At 39.7% G+C, this 18,099-nt stretch overlaps 2 protein-coding genes and 1 long non-coding RNA gene across 3 annotated transcripts; 1 reads left to right on the plus strand and 2 right to left on the minus strand.

The window, feature by feature from the left end:
• The first annotated feature begins 8,924 nt into the window (after nucleotides 1–8,924).
• Nucleotides 8,925–11,189, plus strand: LOC123500566. The gene is made up of 2 exons (XR_006673380.1): nucleotides 8,925–10,366; nucleotides 10,865–11,189. It is a non-coding gene; the product is annotated as an uncharacterized LOC123500566 (long non-coding RNA).
• Nucleotides 11,190–11,209: 20 nt separating this feature from the next.
• LOC123500562 lies at nucleotides 11,210–12,170 on the minus strand. Its single transcript, XM_045249252.1, has 3 exons — nucleotides 11,784–12,170; nucleotides 11,406–11,586; nucleotides 11,210–11,215 (listed from the first exon to the last, which is right to left on the minus strand). The coding sequence occupies exons 1-3, from the start codon at nucleotides 11,930–11,932 to the stop codon at nucleotides 11,210–11,212; spliced, it is 336 nt and encodes a 111-aa protein (XP_045105187.1). The 5' UTR covers nucleotides 11,933–12,170.
• Nucleotides 12,171–13,711: 1,541 nt separating this feature from the next.
• LOC123500563 lies at nucleotides 13,712–17,576 on the minus strand. Its single transcript, XM_045249253.1, has 4 exons — nucleotides 17,446–17,576; nucleotides 17,067–17,122; nucleotides 14,656–14,885; nucleotides 13,712–13,792 (listed from the first exon to the last, which is right to left on the minus strand). The coding sequence occupies exons 1-4, from the start codon at nucleotides 17,574–17,576 to the stop codon at nucleotides 13,712–13,714; spliced, it is 498 nt and encodes a 165-aa protein (XP_045105188.1).
• Between the last annotated feature and the right edge of the window lie 523 nt (nucleotides 17,577–18,099).

Here is an 18,099-nt window from a genome sequence, read left to right on the forward strand (position 1 = left end):
TCTACAGATTCAAAATTAGATTATGACCATGAATGTTGCAGAAGTTAATGTAGAAGTTGAGGGAGGTGTGAAGACATTTAGGGTAGTCATCAAAAGAAGAGTCCGACATCGGGACATTTCCAGACCCCTCCCCAGAAAGTGACTCCTAGGCTGGGTTTGGAGTTGCCATTTTTTTATTTTGAATTATAAGTGAAGAGTGTGTGTGTGGTAAGTGCATGTAGTTTTGAGTGAAGAAGGAGAGTTGTCTTTAGAGGGCAGGCTGTGACTACCCCCTTGAGTTGTGAGACACAAAGGGAAACATTCAGCGAGATCACAACTAGCTTGAACTAGTGCTATTAAACAACGCTGGGAGTAAAGTATCGTTTTGTTAGATGTCTACTACCTCCTCCAATGGTCTATGGAGAGGTGGCAATAGTGTGGAGGTGGTCTACCATGACTCTGGTGTGTGTGTGAAGGTTTGAAAAAAAAAAAAAAAAAATTTCATGACATACATACGTCTTTCTAGATGGTTTGACTTCACCTCACTAGTTGTATACTAGTATATTCATTTTAGATTGTTTACTTAACTACTTTTTGTTAAAAGATATATTTAACAGATGAAACATCACAAACATAACATCTCAGCTTTCCTTTCCCAGATATATGCTCTCCTCATCACAGTTGCATAAAGGAAGGTGGCACTTGTCAGAAGAGCTGTAGAGCAGGAGAAGAAAAGAAGCTGTAGTTGTGTGACAATGAGTGCATGTGATGTGTTCCTTCACGTGAGTAATCTTGACGAACTCGTAGTTTTTCACAAAGCTCCGATCTTCCACTAGTTCAATAATAAACAACGGTATATCAAGAGTGAGAAAATAAGTGATTTCTATAGTGTCCGCATGAAGAGGTCATGTATTCTAAAGGTGTGTAAGATTTAGCCAAGTGTTACGTTCACTGGTTAAACTGGTAAGATTGGCATCGGGGAACCGGTGAACAATAACAATAAAAAAAAAAAAAACACTGCAGGTTCAACTGGTGAGGAAATGCAAAGTGGGCACTTTTAAAAGCTATTTTAATAACCATTAATGATATTGACACACATAGATATAACATGAAACATGAAACACAGATATATAACATGAAACACAGGAAAATGACATACACATATACATATAACACAGTAATAAATACAACAATAAAGAACCCAACTTAATACCTAACAATAATCCTAATCCTATATAGAGGCAATGTGGAAAACACTGGTGAAGTGCTGGGTGATGGTTGATCCCACGGTAGACCCAAGAGGCGTTGTGTTCACTGGTTGAGGCCTGGACCTCAACTTGCTTTTCAGAAAGCCAAGAGCTGGCTTAACACTTCCGGTTGAGTCAAATGGGGCTGCGTGAATCCAACTTCGGGACAGTAGCGGGGCTTCATGAAACGGTGGCGTGTAGGGTTCACGAGACGGTGACGTGGAAGGGGAGGCGGAGAGGTGGCGAACGAGGTAACAAGCGGTGGAGGTGATGGTAGTAGAGTATGTTATGGGCGAGCCGTAACATTTCCTCCCCTATAAGACCTCCGTAATGGGCTCATGAAGGAGGTGAGATGGGAGATCTTGATAAGGCGTCAGCAATGATGTTGTCCACCCCCTTGATATGGTGGACTTCCAAGTTGAAGGGTTGAGTTAACAAGGCCTACCTAAGAATGCGTTGGTTTCGGTTCTTCATGGCGTGAAGGAAGGCCAGAGGATTGTGATCGGTGAAGACCTTCGTAGTTTGAGGACCAGGATGAAGGTAGCACTCAAAACATTGGAGCACCAGGACGAGTGCCAGAGCCTCCTCGATGGTGGAGTAGTTGAGTTGATGTTTCTTCAGCTTGGCGGAGTGATAGGCGATGGGATGGAGGATGCCGCTTGTAGGGTCCGTTTGTAGTAGGACAGCACCCACTCCAACTCCACTCGCGTCCACTTGTAGATGGAAGGGGCGGGAGTGATCCGGCGTCCAGACCACTGGTTCCGAGGAGAGAAACGCCTTGAGGTGTTGGAAGGCTTGGTCACAGGTCGGGGTCCATTGGAAGGGGACGGAAGTGCTGATAAGGTCCGTCAGGGGGGCGGCCAGGATGGAGAAAGTTCCTACAGAATCTTCTGTAGAAACCAGCCATCCCCAAGAACCTCATGAGAGCTTTCCTGGTGGTAGGGACAGGGAAGCCAAGGATGGCCTCCACGTTAGCTCTCTTGGGGTGAACCTTGCCGTTCCCCACCACATGTTCCAGGTAGACCACCGTAGACTTCCCGAAGGTGGACTTGGCCAGGTTGATTGTAAACCCGGCTTCCTGCAACCGACCCATCAGCCTCCGAAGTCGGGTCAGATGTGTCGCCCAGTCGTCTGCAGTCACCACCAGGTCGTCCAGATATGCAGATGTTCCCTCCAAGTCCTGGGTGATGTAATTTATAGTCCTCTGGAAGGTGGCAGGAGCATTAGACAAGCCAAAGAGCATCACTGTGTATTGGTATAGTCCGAAGGGGGTGATGAAGGCGGATATTATTCGGGCCTCGTCCGATAGGAGAATCTGGTAGTAACCTTTAAGTAAGTCTATAGTGGTTACAAATTTGGCTACTCCTATACTATCTATAAGGTCCTCTATCAAGGGTTATGGGTAGGAGTCTGGCACCGTCACTTTATTTGATTTCCTGTAGTCGGTGCAAAATCGACTACTACCATCTGGCTTAGATGTTAACAGGCAGGGAGAAGCCCAAGGGGATATACTAGGTTTTGCAAGGTGATGACAGAGCAGATAGTCTACCTTTTTTTTCATCAAGTCTCTTTTAATGGGTGAAATGCGATAGGCTGGTTGTCTTATAGGCTTGATGTTGCATATTCAAGCCTCGGTCTTATCATTGCAGTAATTATTTTCTTCATCATTTCTTCATCTAAATATATGAACGCCACTCTTATGTTCCTCAATAAGTTCAATACTTCTCCAATTATTTTGTTTATATGTCTCTCTGGCGATAGGTCATTGGTAATTGTCACCCCAAGGTCTTTTTCTTCATGACTGGTTTTTATGTCTTCATTTCCTATCTTGTACATACTCCTGATTCTTCTTTCACTCTTGCCAAACTCTATTTTCTTGCATTTTGTCGTGTTGAACTCCATTTGCCATGTACAGCTCCATTTCCATATTCTGTCCAAGTCTTCCTGGAGTAGTTCGCAATCTTTGTCACATCTCACTTTTCTTAACAATTTTGCATCGTCTGCAAATAGGCTCACATAACTGGACACCCCATCCACCATGTCATTTATGTAGACCGCGAACATTACTGGTGCCAACACTGATCCCTGTGGAACTCCACTCTCCACCAAGCCCCATTCTGATGGTCTGTCCTTAATTATTGTTCTCATTTCTCTTCCTACCAAAAAGTCTTCCATCCATTTTAGTAAACTGCCATGCACTCCTCCTACCATTTCAAGTTTCCAGATCAGTCTCCGGTGTGGTACCTTATCAAAGGCCTTTTTTAAATCCAGATATATTCCATCAGCCCAACCATCTCTTTCCTGTATTACATCTATCACCCTCGAATAGTAACATATCAGGTTTGTCGTGCATGAACACCCTTTTCTAAAACCAAATTGACACTCACAAAGTATGTCATTTTTCTCCAAGAAGTCTGTCCATCTATTCTTCACCACCCTCTCACACATCTTAGCTACCACACTTGTAAGTGACACTGGTCTATAGTTCAATGGGTCTCTCTTGTTACCCGATTTATAAATTGGGACAATGTTAGCTCTTTTCCAGTCTTGGGGCACTACACCTTCCCTTAATGAGGCATCAATTACTTCACAAACTTTTTCTGCCAGTTGCTCCCTGCATTCTCTTAAAATCCATCCTGATACCCCATCAGGTCCCACAGCTTTTCTCACTTCTAAACTCCCCATCATATTCTTGATCTCCTCCACAGTTACTTGAAACTCCTTCATAATCCCTTTCTGTTCCATTACCAGTGGCTTGTCAAAAGCAGTCTCCTTTGTGAATACCTTCCGAAAGCATCCATTCATAGCCTCTGCCATTTCCCTGGAAAACTCCATTTACTTCTAAACTTTCAATACTTTCTTTATTTTTGACGTTGTTCACATGTCTGTAAAAAAGCCTTGGTTGGTCTTTACATTTATCAATTATATCCTTTTCTTGTTTCTTTCTTTCTTCTCTTCTAATCAACACATATTCATTTCTTGCTCTTTTGTAACTTTCCCACTGCTTAATCCGTCTTTTCCTTCTCCACCTCTTCCATGCATCCTCTTTTCTTGTTCTAGCCTTTTCACATCTATCGTTAAACCAGTCCTGCTTTCCAACTTCTCTATGTTGTCTTATTGGTACAAATTTTTTCTCACCTTCTTTGTATATTTTTATAAATTCCTTCCACTTTTCATTTGCTCCCATAGCACTCTTGAATTTCATCCAATTTGTCTCTTGAAAGAATTTCTTTAGGTTTCCAAAATCTGTCTTGGCATAATTCCATCTTCCCACTTTATATTCTTCATTTCTTCTAGATTTCTCTTCATCTATCACCTTGAACTCCAAAACTGCATGATCACTCTTTGCTAAAGGGCACTCCACCCTCATCTCCTCAATGACCATTGGCTCTGTACTAAAGACCAAGTCCAGTCTTGACGATGCTCCCTCTCCTCCAAACCTAGTATCTTCTTTGACCCACTGAGTTAACACATTTTCCATTGCCAGTGTCAATAGTGTATTTCCCCATGTTGTCTCTGATCCTTCCATTGACCAGTCCTCCCAACACACCTCTTTACAATTAAAATCTCCCATCATTATAGTTCGTTCACAGCCACCCAACATTTCTTCCAGACATGTTCCTGTATCACTTATCATTTCTTCATATTCCTGTACTGACCATGCATTTGTCTTAGGTGGTACGTACACCACTATGTAGTGCCTCTTTTTCCTTCATTAGTTTCTGCTCTGATCTTTAGCACTTCTGCCTTTCCCATACCTTCTTTCACTTGATCCACCTTTATATCTTTTTAACCAGCAACATCACTCCTCCTCCCATCTTACCTACTCTATTTCTTTTCCAAACATTATATTTCCTTCTCCAACCATCATCAGGTCTTCTCCTCTCTCAGTTTTGTTTCAGTAAGACCCACAATATCTGGGTTCTTGTCCCTCAAGTAATCGTTGAGTTCTAAAATCCCCGATATCACTCCATTTATGTTGGAATACATTACATTCCGCTCATACGTAAGTTTCTTTAGTCCTTTCTTGCTGTACTTTTCTGGGTTATGAACCACTTCCTCAGTCTCATATCCAAGATTCTCCAGAATGTGTGTGTGTGTGTGTGTGTGTGTGTGTGTGTGTGTATGTGTATGTGGATAGATGAATTTAATATTAGGTGCCGCAAGAGCAGAGGTCATTTTGCGCCGCAAAAAATTTCTAATGGAAAGCAAAAAGGATTAAAAGAAAAATTATAAAACGACTAAAAGCAGTTAAAAACAATAAAATTCAAGGTAACTATAACAAAAAAAAAACTACAATAAAATTAAATAAAACATTAAAATACATACAATAAAATAAAATTCACAGGTTTGGGAGAATGCCAGCTTCTCCCAAAAACCTAAAAACATCATGGCCCTGGGATAGGCACTCTAGTCCAAAGATCTTTGAGATATAATAGACATCGCTAACTCTACCGCGATAGCGGTGGAGGTAGCGGTGTCGTAACTCGATCAAACTAGGGCACTCTACCAACAGGTGCCGCACGGTGAGTGGCACCAAGCAGTCATCACAGTAAGGTTGAGGGTCCCTGGTTAGGAGGTACCCTTGTGTAAGGTACGTGTGACCTATACGAAGTCGCGCCAATAAAGTCTGTGCACGGTGATCCCGGACATGGATGTAAGTCTATTGAGGGAGTGTGGAAGTAGTAATCTCTCTCATTTTCGAGGTTGCGACCCCCGTTAGCCATCTCCTCTGCCAAATTACTGCAATCACCACACGAATTGCATGAAATACATTTCAAAACGGAACAGGGAAAGGAGATGGAGGGCGACTTGCTGCCTCTTTAGGGAGGTGGTCTGCTTGTTCATTCCCTGGAAAACCAACGTGACCAGGGACCCAACAGAACCCAACACGATATCCTCGTTTAGTAAGAAGATATAGCCACTCCAGGGCTGATAAAACCAATGGATTAAGAGAGACAGTGCAAGAGAGAGCAGTAAGAGCAATGCGACAGTCGCTAAAAATTGTAAAAGATGAAACCGGTAGAGTAAAAATAATCTGTAAAGCTAGGACTATGGCAGACAGCTCCGCAGTAAAGACGGAGGCTACCGAAGGAAGGCTGCCAGACCGATAAAAAGAGGGGAAAACCACACTAAACCCAACGCCTGCGTCGGATTTGGAACCATCAGTAAAAATGGGGATGTCATCAGAATGGATAAAAAAGTATTCTAAAAACCATGTGTGGGACAGAGGTGGCAGAAAAACCTTCTTGCCATCCATGGCAGGAGGGCATATTGAAACAACCGGAAGCTGTCAAGAACCAACTCGTGGGAGCTGGAAAGAGTACACAGGAGTGGGGTCGATGGACAAATCCATCATGAGTTTTGCCACTTGAAGGCCAAAAGGTTTAGGTAGACTCGGTCGAGTGACATACACCTGCGAACGCGAGTCCCGCAACATTGACAGACAAGGGACAGAATCGGGAAGACGGTGGGTGCGAAACCAATTCCGGAGCATCAAAGACTGGCGCCGAAGGTCAAGCGGCCAGAAACCAGCATCCACTAGAAGGCTAGGTATTGGAGATGTCCGAAATGCACCTGTAGCCAAGCGGACCCCTGCATGATGCACAGGGTCAAGCGTGCGTAGTCGTGCACCCGTTGCGGATGAGTAGATCTCACAGCCGTATTCCAGCTTGGGAAGTATGAGTGTGCGGTGAAGCAGCAGCAGCGTGTCCCTGTCCGCACCCCAAGAGGTGTAACTTAAAATAAGAAGGGATAATGCCTGCCGGCAAGACGCCTTAAGAGAACGGAAATGGGGAACCCAGGTGAGACAGTTGTCAAATAAAAGGCCAAGATATCGAGTCGCCTCCACGCATGAGAGGCGTCTATTGGCAAGGTATAAATCCGGGTCTGGATGGACACCACGGTTACGACAAAAATGCATGGCTACGGTCTTGGAGGTGGAGAATCGAAAACCGTTCATGTTGGCCCAACTGGACACCCTATTGATCGCCAGTTGGAGCTTACGCTTAATCAGTGACATCCTAGCAGCAGCAAATGAAATATATAAATCATCAACATATAAGGAGCTGTGAATGCCATCTGGGAGAGTATCAATAACACCATTTATGGCGACTGCGAATAATGTAACACTAATAATACTTCCCTGTGGAACGCCATCATTTAGAGTAGTAGCCTCAGAGAAAACACTCCCCACTCTAACCCGTAAAAGACGTCTGGATAAAAACTGCTGGATAAAAAGAGGAAGGTGGCCACGAAGGCCAAAATTAAACAGACTGTAAAATGCCATGACACCAAGCCATGTCGTAGGCCTTCTCCAGGTCAAAAAAGACTTACTTGATGGTGGTGATTAGCGAAGGCCTCACAAATGGAAGACTCTAGGGATAAAAGAGCATCAGTAGTAGACCTTATCTTTCGGAAGCCGTACTGAACCGATGACAAGTACTTCCCCATCTCCAGGTACCACATGAGTCTTACATTTACCATCTTTTCTAACACCTTACAAATGCAGGATGTCAAAGATATAGGACGGTAGTTTATAGCCTGGAGATTATCTTTCCCAGGCTTCGGAAATGGGAGAACCACTGCCACAGCCCAAGAAGATGGAAAGTCACCGGTATGCCAAATCATATTATAAAGATTTAATAAAAAGTTAAAAGCACGGTCAGGCATGTGACGCAAAAAGGCATAAGGAATATCGTCTGGACCAGGAGAAGAGTCATGACACTGAGATAAAGCAGTCCGCAACTCGGAAGCAGAGAAAGGGACATTATAAGACTCCTCCAGCGGAAGAAAAATTTATGCCGAGAAATTCCATTCTCTGGCGGTGACGTGCGCCCAGGCCTGCAGGATGCCTCCGGGAAATACTGGCAAAGTGCTGTGTGAAGAGGTCGGCGACAGTCCTACGGTCTGCCACCGTTCGCCCAGCAGACAACAAAAGTGGTGGGGAAGGAGCAGAATACTTCCCAGCAATTCGGCGGACTTTGCTAAAGACGTCCGTAAGAGGGGTTTGGGCATTAATGGAAGACACATAAGCTTTCCAAGAGGCTCTTTGTGCCTCTTTCAAAACGCGGCGGGCCCAAGCTCGGGAGCACCGAAAAGCTTCCAGGCACTGCGGGTCCCCACGATGTCGCCGGAGACGAGAGAAAGCCGCCCGTTTCTCTTGCACAGCTTTAGTGCATGCTGTGTTCCACCAAGGAACGGAACGCTTAGTAAAGCGACCTGACATCCTAGGGATTGTCTGAAGTGCTACTAAAAATAAAAAATCGGTAAATAATCAACAGCCTCAGCACAAGTAGAAAAGTCAGCCAGCGGACGGATAAAAGAGCTAAGGTCTGTGAATCAAGGTCAATCTGCCTTGTCTAAAACCCAGCGTTGGGGCCGGGACTGTGGCTCAGAGTTCACCGATTCCAATAAAATCGGAAAGTGGTCACTACCGTGTAAATCCGGTAGGACCCGCCAATTAAAATCGAGGAAAGAATTAGAAATAGAGATAGAAACATCAGTAGCTGTAAAAGTCCCAGTAGGACTGTGGAAATGTGTAACATCCCCAGAATTTAAAACCTCCAATCCCTCATCCTCAATAAAAGAACCAATTAAAACCCTATGAGGATTACTAGCACCTTCATCCCACAATGGGTGACGGCCGTTAAAATCTCCCAATAAAAGAAAAGGCGGAGTCAGCTGACGCACCAGGCCGTCAAGCTCACCCCTGGAGACAGGAAGCCAGGGAGGGAGATATAAACTGCAAATAGTGTAGGATCGTCCCATAAAACTTTAACAGCAACCACCTGAAGGGGAGAGTTGAGTTGTAAAGTGGCCAGGATCAACCCATGACTCCTGAATCTTAAATCACAGTGGCTTGTGTCGTCTATCTGAAGCCCATATAATACCAGCTGGGTGTTATTTACTGGGAGACAGTGGATACCCCTCCAAACGGTGGCTGCTGGTTCCATACAGTGACAGAGAATGCCGGCATGATTATCAAGAAGCGTACAACAGTTAAGATATAAATAAAAGTTATGAAGTAAATTTGAAATACTATGCCTGTTCATTAATGAAACTCAGAAATATAGTATTACAACTTGTCAGTTTGCAATACTGCTAAGAAGACATGTCCATTAGGTAAATTTAGTTATTCATTGTTAGTTTTGGTTATATTTAGTTATGTACTGCTAGCTGTGGGTTGATGCAGCTGATTATGGTTACATTTTGATAAATAAGTCATGTATTGTTAGTTTTGATTAGATTTCACTAATGCATTTGTGGTTAGATATAGCCGTTAATAGAGATTTGATTGTGGTTAGAACTACCTGTTTATACTTTGTTGTGATTTAACTGTGGTCAGAATAATCTGTAGAGAGTAATTATTTTCATCTGTTTATAATTAGTCTTGGTTAAATTCAACTGCTTATAGTTTGTTGAGGTTAGAAGTACGTTTTTCATATTTATGTTCACCTGTTCATAATTTGTTCTGAATAAATTCAAGTGTTTAAAGTTACTTGAAGTAAGAATGACCTTTTTTTTTTTTATATTAAATTTCACCTGTTTATAATTTGTTGTGATTAAATTCAGCTTTTTATAGTTTGCTGAGGGTAGAATAGCCTGTTTATAATTATTTTTGTTTTTGCTTGTTTATATTGAGTTTTGTTTATACTCAGCTGTTTGGAGTTAGGTGACATTTCAATTACTTGTTTCTAATTAGTTGTGGTTAGGTCTACTTGTTTGTTTTTGTGTTGAGGTTAAATGCAGTTACTTTTACATATTTGTAATGCATGCCTATTCATAGTGGATATTATGTTCAATTAATTTATGGAACTTGCACACCTTTGACATTATGGTTACATTTCAGAGCACACAAACAAACATGATGCATTGTGGAGCGTGGCATTGGACTACTCAAGTGAAGGTTCCATGTTCTTCATGGAGAAGTTCGCTTGAACACATCAAAGACCTGCCAAGTGATCACTGCATGTGGAATTCTTCATAACATATATTCTCTTTGAAGAGGAGGAAGATTTAGGCAATGAGAACGAAGATGGTGATGTGCTCCAGCCTCATGATGAGTTACAACCCGGCCAAGGGTTACCTGTCACTGCTGGAGTTTGTTACCGGGATAATTTTGCTCGTCTTCACTTTACGTAAGTGTATACATGAGTTAAAATGTCATGTAAATTGTTATAGCAAGCCAAATTTTGGTGGTATTCATGATCTATGGATAAGCCATAAGTACATGCAATGTATAAAATAGAATTAGAATTGCTAAACACTACAAACACACCCAAACGCTTCACCAGTCACTCCTGTTGTCCACACTGTATTGTGGCAAACATAAGTAAGTGGACATGAATTAAGTATACTGTCCACCACAAAGTTATTGATATTTCAGAATAATAGATATCTTATGTGTTCTTTATGTTTTTTTTTTTTTTTTTTGTATAACATTAATGAATTAAAAGTCAGCTTATGAAAATTATATCAGAACTACATCCATTTCTGAAGCAGTACACCAAAATTTAAGAGTTAATATTGACAACCTCATTTGAAGCAGCCAAGCACATTGCCTATCAGCCCTCAATGATGAAAGGGCATGGTCATATTTATCATGTTCATTTATTTTTCCATATATTTTTTCTCAGACATGAAATCTAAGTAGTCACTGCCGAGCCCTTTCTTCTGCCCTGGCTGGTGTGGAAATGTACCTGAGACCATCAAGTACTTCCTCCCTTACCATTACGCCTGCTCACCTTCCTGCTGGTGGCCTCCCTCCCACCATAACTTACTGTTGTCCTGTGTCACCTGTGTCTGGCTGAGGAAGACCTGCAAGCTGCTGGCATACCTGTCATACTCCTGCAGGACCATCCTAGGGCTCATAAGTAGCAACACATCTTTGCAGGGGAAAAGTTTCAATATATGTATTTTTTATATATGTCAATAAGATAATAAAGTACAAATGATGCTTGATTAACTCTTTTTTTTTTTCCTTATATCTGCTGAACAATATGAATACTAAATGAAAAGGAAGCTTTACTACTTATATGCTACTATTTCAACTAATATTGCCATGTATTCATGTTCTTGCTCTGCAATTTTTTTTTTGGCTGCTGTTATTACTAAGCAGTTTTTTTTAGCTGCAGCTGCCTTTAAGCTGGCGAGCCCTGCTGAAGCCTGTAGACTCACCAACACAGGTTGCTGCAGGTCAGCAGCCTGCTGAACTGCTGCTGGTGGCTGCAGATCCCCAGCCTGTTGGGGTACCATCACTGGTTGAGCAGTGACGACAGACAGCTCTTCTTCTGCAGTGGGCCCTACAGTTATTACAACTGGACTGTTGCTCTGCAGGGGTGGTGGATCTCTTTCCTGACTGAAATGACAACCAAAATCATGCACTCACAATGAGAAAGTGGTTAGAAAGTTCATAAATTTCCCTAGCATTCTAGTTCCTTTAAAATTCTAGGTTGCTGCAGCTATATTCTTACAGCTCCATATCAGAATGCATTTTCCACATATACATAGTTGGTAAAGATAATCTAACATTATGATTAGTATCATTCTACTTACGTTGGCTCATCTAGATGGGTGTCTATTCCGCCATCAATCCCCGAACCACAGGAATTGTGTGTTCCGATGGTCTGGGCAATGAGGAGAGCCACCTCAGATAAATCATTAGTTGCAGGGTCACCACCTGGAATGACAAGATAGAATGTCATGTTCTCATATTTCAAGATATTGTTACAAAAAAAAAGGTATTCAACTGGACTAGGACCATATCCTCAAAACATCAAGCATTTATAGCATTGCAGCAGTAGCTACGTCATCTCAAAGACAATATATGAAGGCTAAATTTGTGAGGCTAATATTAGTATAAATATTTTTCTTTGACAAAAACATTGGCAGTGGTATTGCTTCCGTGTGACTGCCATATCAATTGTTGCAAAGCGTTTAATAGTTTGTGGTGGTTGTTTAAGGTTAAATTCAGTTGGATTGTGGTAAGATTTACATTTTTATACTCAGTCATTGTAAAATTCAGTTTTTAAGTTATCAGATTATTTTTTTTAGTAACCTGTGATTAGACTACTGTTTATAGTTAGGTGTTCTTAACTTCAGCAGCTTTTGGTTGGTTGTTGTTAGACTCAGTTGTTTAAAGGTACATGTTGTTACATTCAGTGGTTTCATGTTAGTTTATAGTTAATTTATGCTATGAAATATGAATTTTATGATATATTATTCTAACTAGGTTAGTTTAGAAGAAGTATTATCAGGTTAGTTTAGTTTAGGGTAACCTAACTTGACCTAGCCTAACCAAATTTAACCTTAGTTTCTATAACCTTATTAGAGTAACAAATTCTTCATTAATTATGAAATAAACTTAGATTACTTAAGGATAGGATACGTTAGGTTAGGTCAGGTTAGGTTTATGATATATTATTCTAATTGGGTTACATAAGGTCTAGTAAGGTCAGATTTTTTAGTTTAGAGTAACCCAACTTGACCTAGCCTAACCTTACTCTCCTTAATGTAGACTAATTAGATAGCAAAATATTCAATAATTGTGAATATAAGAATATATTATTCATCTGCCTACCCAGTGAAAGTAATGAAGAGGAGAAATCCACTACAGTAAAGGTTTACAAGCTAGGTACCAGTGTCCCTGTCTGGGTCAATGAAAATGAACTCATACCTGTGGCAGTCACTTCAGTCTTTCACTTGTGAAATTCCTCCTTCCCACCACTTCGAAGGCTATACCACGTTTTCTCTCTTCTCTCTTCTGGGAAGGCAGCGTTGATCTCAGCAGTAATATATTCCCATGTCTTTTTTATCTCACTTGCTCTTGAAACGCTGTATTATATTTGTTCTGTAATACACTTATAAGTTTATGGTACAATAAATTTGGAAGACAAATAGCCCCTTTTTTAACCACAAGCCTTTTGGGCACACTTAATATCTACTAGCTTACTTAACTAAGCTAAAACTAAAAACCTAACTGAAGATAATGCAAAAAAAAATAGTATTGGAAAAACAAAGGACTTGGGGATAACTGACATTAAGAGAACAGGAAGGAAAGGGAAGAAACAATAAATAAATGAATAATAATTTTACATGAAAAATGGAATCTGAATTGTAAATAAAGAAATATATGTTTTTGTGAATAATCAAACAGACAAAAATGCTAAGGGATATAAACTGTTTTGATTACAACAAGAAAATAAAGGATATAGACTATTTTGATTACAATACTGTAAATAATAAAATACATATATATTACTTAAAAAGACTGAAAGACAGTTAATTCAGAAAATTATGATAAAAAAATAAAGGATATAGACTATTTTTATTACAATACTAATTAATAAAATACTGAACGACAGCTATTTATAGAATTATGAAGGTTGAATTACAAAATGTGTCAGTACAGAGACAATAAATATTCTTTTATTTTTCTCTTAAAGATGTTCATGTTTATTGAGTTTTTTACATATGTTGGAGTGCTATTCCATATGTTGGGACCTTTGAACATTAGAGAGTGTTGGTAGAAAGTTAAACTGTGATGAGGAATCTGTAGAGAATGTCTGTAGCGTGTGGAGTGGTTATGGGTTTGAGTCAGAGTACTGTTACTGCTGGAATTTATCTGTTTGAACATATAAGATGCAATAGAGAAGTTTGATAGATCAGAGAGTTTAAGGATTTTCATGGATTTGAAGAGTGGAGGTGTGTGTTGGAGGAAGTCACTATTTGTCATGATTCTAATTATTTTTTTATGGAGAATATTTAGATTATGTAGATGACATGGGTAAGAAGTGGACCATATTGGATTACAGTAGGTCAAGTGTGGGAATATGTGGGCATAATACATAATTTTCATAATTTCTACTGGTACAAAGTTTTTCATTTTGAGTAATAGAACAATTGACCATGATAACTTAAGGCAAAGATTTGATATGTGATATTTAAAAGTAAGATTATCGTCAAATGTGACTCCAAGAAATTTCATCTTAGAAACCTGAGTGATATCTTAATCTAGTATGGTAAGTCTGGGTAAGGGTTGGTATTTGGTGGTGGTGTTAGTGAATAACATATAGAAAGTTTTAGCCGTGTTGATTGTCAGGGGATTTGCAAGACACCATTCAGAAAAAGCAGTTAATTCTAGGTTGGCTCTGTAGATTAGGTCAGTGGGATTATCACCAACCATGTACAAGGTGGAGTCATCGGCAAACTGTACTGTATTTAAAGCAGTTGAGGCATTGCTGATATCGTTGATATATAATAGAAAAAGAATAGGGCCTAAAATGCTACCTTGTGGCACACCAAGATGTATAGGTTTGATGGCAGATTTAGAGTTACTGTAGGATGTAAATTGAGATCGGCCAGTTAAATATGATTTGAACCAATTTTGCACACAGCCACGAATACCGTAGTGATGTAATTTGTCTACTAGAATGTTTGGGTCAACTGTGTCAAATGCTTTGCTGAAATCAATGAAAATGGAAATGATAGACTTAAGGTTATTTAAAGCATTGTGGAGATCAGTGGTAAACACATTTATAGCATCAAAAGTATTTAGTCCTGGGCAAAAACCAAACTGCCTGTTATTCAAGATTTTCTGTTTATTGAGGTAGTTCATGAGGAAGTTCTTCATAATGATTTCAAAAATTTTAGAGAACACTGGTAAAATGGAAGTTGGTCGGTAATTTAAAATATTAGTTTTACTTCCAGATTTATGGATAGGGGTGATTTTTGCCAACTTGAATCTATGAGGGAAAACTGCATCTCTGATTGAAACATTGAAAAGTTTAGTGAGTGGTTCTGCTAAAAGGTTTTTGTTCTCCTTGATTATTTTTACAGGTATTTCATCAATAGGACATTTAAAAAAATTTTTTTAGGCTGATATAGCTTTTACTATGTCATTTTCTGTCACTTTTGGAATATTAATTGAATTGAGGAAATTTTCTTTTGAGATAAGAAACGTGTGAGTTTTGAGGTCTAGGAAGTTGGGAGCTAAGTTCAGGTGCAATGTGGGAAAAATAAGTGTTAAATGCATTTGAGATTTCATGAGGAGTGTGTAGGAATGTGTCATTATAGTGAAGTGTGTGTGAGACTGAATGTTTAACATTTTTAATGTTTTCTAATTCAATAATTAGTTCCCAGGATTTTTCAGTGTTAAATCTAAAATTTGCAAACTTCTGTAGGTAATATTCTGATTTTTTTTTGTTTTATTAAGTTATTTAGATCATTTCTATTACGTTTGTAGTGGTCCAGTGTAATTGATCCTAGTTTATATAGTTTGTACAGCTGATACTTATGTTTTATTGAATTTATTAATGCCTGTGTTAACCAAGGCTTACTTAGTCTTTTGGATGTGATAGTTTTGGTTATTTTGGGAAGCAGGAGTAGTATATTTCATATAACTTATCCAGGAATGTGTCGCAGTTTGTATTTATGTCACTGTTAGTGAGGTAGAGATTCCAGTCTGTATTCGTCAGGGTCTGTGTGAATTTAAATTGATTTGCTCTATTTTGTAGCCTAAAATCAACTTTGTGAAGAATATTGCAAACTTTATCAGGGACTGGAATATTGATAAACACTGGAAGGTGTTCACTGACAGGAATATGAAGAATTCCAGAAGAGGCAGGTTCAATGAAGTTTGTCCAGATGTGATCCAATAAAGATGGAACTGCAGTTGCATTAATATCTGGAAATCTGGTTGGTGGAGATATATGTGGGAAGTAATTGTTTGACTGCATAGTTATAATAAAAGAGTTAGTAGGAGGGTGTGACACATGTTCAAGAAGGTTTATATTGAAGTCACCTGTGATTATATTCCTATTGTTTGTGAAAAAGCTATTTGAAAGAAGATTATCAATATATGTATTAAATTCATTTACTTTAGCATGTTTACTATAAGGTCTGTAAATACAAGTAACAGAATACAAGGTAGTGGGAAGAATAATTCTCACACTACATAACTCAGCACTCTTGTCACACATGCAAAAATTTCTTAATAATTTCACTTTGTATGTCAATATTTATATAAATTGCAACTCCCCCACCTGGGGAGCCAGTAGGTCTATGAACATGATATGAAATATAGCCATTAAATTCATGAAGGCAAACATTATTTGCATTAAGCCAGGTTTCACTTATACATAAGACATCAGGGAGCTTGGGAAGAGATTTGATAAAGGAGATCACTGGGTCATAATTTTTGTTCAGTGAGCGGGCATTTATGTGGAGAACATTGATATAATCAGTACTATTTCTTGGTATTGCATTCTTGTATGAGGAAAGGTCATGATCATTACAGATATCATCTAACTCAAGAGATAAATACATGGAATTTATTATTTCTATGCCAATGTTATCAGATTCCTGGTTGTTTTGTACGTCATTAAAAAGAGTATTGAGGAGATTCTCACTAGGATAGTTCATTATATGGAAGGGAGAATTAAAGGAAGGCTAGTAGGAAAGGGGACAAGTATGAGTAGCAGAGAGAAAGGAGAGGGTGTTTGGGATTTGGAAAAGGGAGTATAAGGGAGGAGAAAGGAGGGATATGGTAGGTAAAAAGAATAAATAGATAAAAAAAAGAAATAAAATAAATAAATACAAGGCTTATATGTTATGTCATAGGAAGTGTGTAAAGTAAATTGCAAACTGTTTAGAGAATTTGGTGATCAAAAAGATTAAATAAATATAACTAGGTATACTCTGCACTTATTGAATCTCTTATTTTCTATAGTTTTTTTGTTCTTTCCCACCAACTGGAGAAGAAGGAGGATGGCATTCCTCCTCTAATTTACTTTCCTCTTCTTTTGGGGGTTTCGCCTTCCATTATTTACAGAAACTAACCAGGGTAGCACGTCATGTGCAGGTGCCAGGTGGACCACTGGACTGTGGACTTTGGACTGTGGAGTGTGGATTGTTGACCACTGGAAACTCCCGCCAAAATCTCGTGACATAGCAGTGACATAGAATGTACTTAAGAAAAGTATTAAGATTTTTCACTTCACACCAAGGAATTTTTACAGCTTGTTTGTGCATATGACTTTAGGATTTTTCTTAGCTGTCAAGAAAGTGTGTAGGATAGCAAAATATTGGGAAAAATTTGCAAACGCAATGATGAATACGGAGCGATCCTGAGCCAGCTGTAGCCAGGTGTGGGAGGAATGTGGAATGAGTGCAGGGTGACTCTGCTGCATAAGAAGAGTAAGAATGAGTTGAAAATTACAGGCTGATCGGTGTAGGCAATGTGTTCAGTGCGGTGTTGAATGCCAGATTGTGTAAGTGGATTGAAAGAGCTGGAGTATTAGGTGAGGAGCAGAATGGTTTCTGTGCGGACAGGAGAGCTGAGGATAACATGTTTGTGGTGAATGAAATGATTGAGAAAAAAAATAGGGATGGAGGTAAATTGTATTTGGGGTTTCCTGGATATAGAGAAAGCTTATGAAAGGGTCAACATAGTGCATAGCATGTATGTTGATACCAGATCTAAGTACAGTTTAGGAGATATAGAAACAGACTGGGTGAGGAGTGAGAGAGGAGTTAGGCAAGAATGTATTTTGTCACCAACCCTTTTCAGCCTGTACACAGAGGAGTTAGCAGCAAGAATGAGAAGGATGAATGCAGGAGTGAGTGTGGGGAATGATAAGATAGGTGTGCTTCTTTATGCAGATGATGTAGTGGTTATGAGTGAGTCAGCAGAGGGGCTGCAAAGTCTGCTGAATGTGGTTGATGGGTATGGAAGAGATTTTGGAGTTAGGTTTAGTAGTGAGAACAGTAAGGTGATGATTGTGAATAGGTTGGAGGATGAATGTAATGTAGCATGGAGGTTGGGAGAGAATGAGTTGAAGCAGGCACAAGAATACAAGTACTTAGGGATGTG

This window comes from Portunus trituberculatus, unplaced genomic scaffold (genome assembly GCF_017591435.1).
Source record: "Portunus trituberculatus isolate SZX2019 unplaced genomic scaffold, ASM1759143v1 PGA_scaffold_410__1_contigs__length_386818, whole genome shotgun sequence".
Classification (NCBI taxonomy): domain Eukaryota; kingdom Metazoa; phylum Arthropoda; class Malacostraca; order Decapoda; family Portunidae; genus Portunus; species Portunus trituberculatus.

Excerpts from the sequence above, each read along its gene's own strand:
- LOC123500562 (XM_045249252.1), bottom strand. The coding sequence starts at position 11,932 with ATGACATTCTATCTTGTCATTCCAGGTGGTGACCCTGCAACTAATGAT. Across the intron at positions 11,587-11,783 it reads ACCCATCTAGATGAGCCAAC|TCAGGAAAGAGATCCACCAC; the intron begins GTAAGTAGAATG and ends TTGTCATTTCAG.
- LOC123500563 (XM_045249253.1), bottom strand. The coding sequence starts at position 17,576 with ATGTTATCCTCAGCTCTCCTGTCCGCACAGAAACCATTCTGCTCCTCA. Across the intron at positions 14,886-17,066 it reads GCACATGACGTGCTACCCTG|TGTTCTCTAAAATTTTTGAA; the intron begins GTTAGTTTCTGT and ends CCATTTTACCAG. Across the intron at positions 13,793-14,655 it reads CAGTTGACCCAAACATTCTA|ACATTCTCTACAGATTCCTC; the intron begins GTAGACAAATTA and ends CACACGCTACAG.